Below are 5,593 nucleotides of genomic sequence, written 5' to 3'. Positions count from 1 at the left end.
TTAAATATATTTTTATTTTTATTATTTTTTTATCAAAATTTAAAATATTATATAATTTTTATAATACTTTAGCTTTTCATATTAATATTATTATTTTAATATGTTTTTTAAGTCAATTCAAAAATAATAAAAAAGACCCGAAAAAAATTTGAGCTTTTTTTCTTTTTTATTGGGTTTTTAAAATAAATTAATTACCCACTAAATTAAAAATGCAAACCAAATCTATTAAAAAGGTAAATCATAAAATATGAATTAGAAAATCTCTTTATAATATATTAAATATATATCTATATTCGAAGAATTAATTTATTTTATTTCACAATTATAATATAATAATTATATTTTTTTATAAGTTAAAATATACAGATATCATTTATATTTATTTTAGCTTATAACAAATAAAGTTAAGTATTAATAAAAAATAATTAAAATTATAATAATTATTGAATTTTCAAAGTAAAATAAATAATAATTATTTGAATTTATATCAATGCAATTTATATTAAATATTTAATTTGAATGTTTATATAAAAAATAAGTGAAAAAAAAACATTTTTTAAACATTAGATAATTAATTGTCTTAAGATAACATATTTTTTTATTTTTTTCTATAATTTATTTTAAAAACTAAATCAATGAAAAAGAAAAAAGTAAAAAAATGGATAATGGTCTTTTTTTATAGATTGAAATTTTTGAAAAATTTAATCATCAAAAAAAGTAATTTATTTATATTTCTTAATGATATAAATATATATTCATATTAATTATCTCATTTAAATACAATTTTTTTTTTTTAATTTATTAATTATCTAATTTATAATCAAATGATTATTTTGAATACATCTATGTAAAATTTTATTATTATTTGTTTAAATTTCTTTAATTAATTAATTATCTCATATATAATAAAAAAATTATCTTAAATACATTATTGTAAAATTTATTTTTATTTGTTTAAATTGTAATTTTTATTTAAAGATTGAATATTTATTATTAAAATTTCATTGTTTGATTTTTTTTAAATGAAATGATAACACATAAAAAATAAATTCATAATTTTAGTTTTGAAAAAGCCATACAATTATATTTAAAAATTAATAACAAATAGGTTATTTAATATAATTTCGAAATTCATAATATATTATATATATTTTAATCAATTTTTTTATATCAATAATCCTAAGTTATTTTTTATCATAAGAAAATATAATATAAATAATGAATATTTATTATTGTTCACGAAGTTAAAATTAAAACTGAAATAGAGAAGTTATTTTTTTTTTTTAATATATAAAACACATTATTTATATATCAAAAATGGAATAAAAATTGTTTCTAATTGTTTATTAATAATATTTTACAATATATTTTTTACACAAATTATGAATTTTAATTAAATATTAACAAAAGAGAAATAAAAGAATTTTGTTTTCAAATATATAAAATAGAAAGAAAAACATAATAAGCCTGATTATTAATAAGGTAAAAATAAAAAAAAGAATTAATTATTGAGAAAAGACCTGCAAAAAGAAATATAGTCTAATTTAAAGTGATAGCACAAATTAAGGTAATAAATATAATTGTGATAATTCAAATTACGTTTATGAATGTCAAAATGTGAACTATTAAACTCATAATCTTATATATAAACTTAGAATAATAAGTAAAATATTGAGAATAAGAAGCATTAAATTCAAAATAATAAGCATAATAATTATGATACCCCAATAAATATGTATAAAACTAAATATAATATTGATAATAATAATTATGAAACCTAAAATATTGATTATGAAAATCGAGAAATATTCGAATTAATACTATATTACCTCGATCAAATTTGTTATTTTTTGAATATAATCTTCAACATAAAATTTTTAAAAAAATCTCACTATATTTTGTTTTATATAATTCTATTAAATACAATAAATATAATTTATATTTTATTTTAAATAAAATTACTTATATTTTATGATTTTAAAATATTAATTTATATTAACATTATTAAATTTTATTTCAAAATATTATTTTATTAATTTATTCTTTTATTTTTTTAAATAAAGATATTTCTTTCAATAAAAAAATTATGAACTTTTATTTATTTATTTTATATTTTTTAAAAACAAAATTAAATTATAAATAAAATAGTAAAAACTATTATATATCCTGATCTTTAAAATCTAATCTTGAAGCTTTTTATTTCTGAAAAATATTGAGAAAATAAAATAATCATTGTAAAAATTGTCAATTTTTGAACTTTTTTTGGAAAAACTGTTAACAAAAAATATTACCAAACAAAAAAATTAAAAAAATGATTATTATGAAATTAGAAATAATAAGTAAGAAATTTTAAATAATAAATATATTATTCCAAATAATAAAAAAAATATCCAAAAAGAATTATTAAAACATTACAAATAATAAATGATTTAACTTATTAGTAATAAATCCCTTAGAAAGCCATAAAATAAATAGCATAATCAATAATCTTTAGAAAGAAAAAATAACTGAAAATTAATAAGTATAAATAGAAAAGACTCATCATAAAATAAATGAAAAAATCTAAAAATATTAGCTATATAATTCCATATAATAATATAATAATTAAGATAATAAAACCTATATAATTTTAGAATACTTTTAAAAGTATTAACTTAGAAAAATTAGGGTTTTTTACCTAAATTTAAACATGTCTAAAGTACTTAAAGTAATATTTAATTTAATTAAGGTATAGATATCACTAGATGGCCAAATGATAAGATTAATCTAAAAACCTTATATTTTTATTAAGTAAAGAATTTTAATAAAACCCTAATTCATAAAGCTATAATATTGGTTTATAAGGTAGAGCTACTATATCTTCTATCTTCAGTGAAAAACTTTTAGTCAGTTTCAGATGAAGGAAAAACTTGATAATGTGGTATTTAATTAGGTAAAGATGATAAAGATGTCTTTAAAATGAATATCCTTATTCGATTTTATAAATTAGCTGTTTGATGAAATTCCTTTAATTATAAGCTAGTTGTTGACTTGATTTGTCTGATTATGTTTTACCTTTTATTAATTAAGTTAAATAAATATTTTTTAGATTATGATTATCGTATAAATAATTATATTATTTAAATTTATTATTTTTAATGATATATTTGTATTCATTAATTTTTTAATAAATTATTATATATTTATTTTATTACTATTAAATTAGATAAGATAAATTTATACTTTTTATATAATTAAATTAATAAAAGACATATTTATTTTATTTAAATATAAAATAATTTATTATATATAATTAAATAAAAAAAATTTAAATTTTAGGATATTTTATATATCTAATTAAAGAAAAAAATTTTAATTATTTTAAAAGGAAAAAATAATTTATTTATTGTAATTTATTTTATAAATTTAAATATTAATTTTTTGGAGGAAAATTAAAAAATATATAAAGAAAAAAGGGGAAAAAGTTCTTATAAAAAATTAAAATATATATTTTTTAAAATTTAAATAAACACCAAATAAAAATTAAAAGAAATAAATAAATAACTATAAATATAAAAATCAGAAAAAAATGAGCGCTAACGACGAAATTACACTTGAAGATCTTGCTAAAAAAGATAACAAAGGATAGAATAAAAATTCTAAATTTGGAAATAAAAAAGGAAGAGTTGCCGATAAAGTAAATGGGGTTAAGAAAGGAATCCGTCGTACTGGAAACTACTAAAAAGGGGTATGCTATAATAATAATTAAATTATTAACAAAATAATAATAAACTGTTAATATATGACAAAATTATTGCTTTCTTAATTATTTTCTGACTTTAATTGAAAAATAATTTTAGAAATTAAAAAAAAAACTTTTTTAAATATTTTGTCATAAATCCCATTCGTTTTTCTAATTATTTTAAAAAAAAATTCTTCCTTTTTATTTTAAATGAGATTTTTTGAGGAAAAATAAAAATAAACAATTATTGAAAAACACTTCCTTCAAAATATGAAAAAATAATAAAAATATCAAAAAAATTAAATAAAAGAATAAAGGAAGAAAAAAATATATAAAATATAATTATTATAATAATATATAAATTAATATAATTATATTTTCCTCCTATAATGATATATTAACAGTTTATTTTTACCCCTTTTTTTAAAAAAAATTAATGATTATTAACTAAATTATATTTTTAGAATAACAAAAATAACTCTCGAAGAACAAACACTAATAATTAAAATAACTAGAGTGTCCGTACTATTCCTTAACATAAAAAACGTATTGTAAAAGTTTATAATTTAGCTCCAGAAATAACAAATGAAGATTTTTATGTAAATAATAATAAATTAATTTTAATATATAAATATTTAATAATAAAGGCTTTATTTGTAAAATATGGAATGATTGAAAAGGCAAGTATTGATATGGACTAAAAAGGAAAATCTTAAGAAAAAGGAACTGTCGTTTATAGAGAACATGATGCTGCATAACGTGCTATAGATGATTTAAATGGTATATATTTGTTTATTAATTATATTTTTTTAATTTAATTTTTTTTAAATAATATAGGAGTTGAGTTAGAATAAAGAATTATTACTGTCGAATTTATGAAAGATGGAGAAACTTTAAACGGAAAAAGTAAAAATAGATTAGATGGAAATGTAGCAGTTTTAAAAAGAGGTATATTCAAAAGAAATAATAATAATAATAGGTAAAACATATATATTATAATAAAATATTTTTTTTTTTTTTTTTTTTAGTTTTAGAAAAAACAGTAATGGAACTAATAATAATGATAATAATAGAAAATTCAAAAGAAGATTAGGATTTTAGAAAAATAATAATAATAATGGAAATAGAAAGTTCAGAAACAATAGAAATAATAGAAACAATAATTGATTAATTTGAAAGATTATAAAAAATAAATATTTTATTATATATTTTAATATTTTTATTTTAATAAAAATAAAATATATAATTTTTATAATACAAAATGATAAATATTCATCAGTAAATAATTTTTTCATATTTTTATTTAAAAAATTATTAAAAATATTTAATTTAGATTTATTTATTAATAATTTAATATTTTTTATACAGTTTTATCGAATTAAAAGTTTATTTTTTTTTTTAAATACATGAAATACATATTATTATTGTATTAATTGTAATATCCAGATAGATAAGCTATTAAATAAAATTTTGATATTTTTTTTTTCCATTTATAAATATTAAATTTAAATAGATTAAAGATGAACAAAATCTTTTAAACAAAATATCCCAAAAAATAATATTCCAAAATAAACTAATCATATAGAATTAATATATTTTTTTCTGATATATGTTTAAAACTTAATAGATATATAAAATTTATTGTTATTTACAAAAGAAATATATTTATCTATATATTTAAAAAACTAAATTAAAGGTTAAACTTAAGACTATATATTTAACTAATTATTAATATCAAAAACATTAAAAATTTAATTTTTATTAAAATGAAATGAAATAAATAAATTGAAAATTAAATACAACGTATGACGATTAAAAACTAATATTAATTGAAAAATAATAATAATAATTAATAGAAGTTATAAATTAAAA

General features: G+C 14.3%; 1 protein-coding gene across 1 annotated transcript, besides 3 other annotated features; it reads left to right on the top strand. All coding sequences in view use genetic code 6, as the record gives it.

Annotated features, from left to right (window-relative positions):
- Window positions 1-792: 792 nt before the first annotated feature.
- Window positions 793-961: a microsatellite.
- A 2,290-nt stretch (window positions 962-3,251) lies between these two features.
- Window positions 3,252-3,310: a microsatellite.
- A 231-nt stretch (window positions 3,311-3,541) lies between these two features.
- IMG5_054880 (polyadenylate-binding protein, putative) lies at window positions 3,542-4,888 on the top strand (the record flags this gene model as incomplete). Its single annotated transcript, XM_004037317.1, has 5 exons — window positions 3,542-3,727; window positions 4,186-4,320; window positions 4,369-4,501; window positions 4,559-4,700; window positions 4,750-4,888. Exons 1-5 carry the CDS (start codon window positions 3,569-3,571, stop codon window positions 4,886-4,888), a joined length of 708 nt encoding a protein of 235 aa, XP_004037365.1. The 5' UTR covers window positions 3,542-3,568.
- Window positions 4,048-4,098: a microsatellite.
- Window positions 4,889-5,593: the final 705 nt, after the last annotated feature.

This window comes from Ichthyophthirius multifiliis, assembly GCF_000220395.1.
Source record: "Ichthyophthirius multifiliis unplaced genomic scaffold scaff_1120509250190, whole genome shotgun sequence".
NCBI lineage: Eukaryota > Ciliophora > Oligohymenophorea > Hymenostomatida > Ichthyophthirius > Ichthyophthirius multifiliis.
This window is presented reverse-complemented; position numbering and strand designations above follow the sequence as displayed.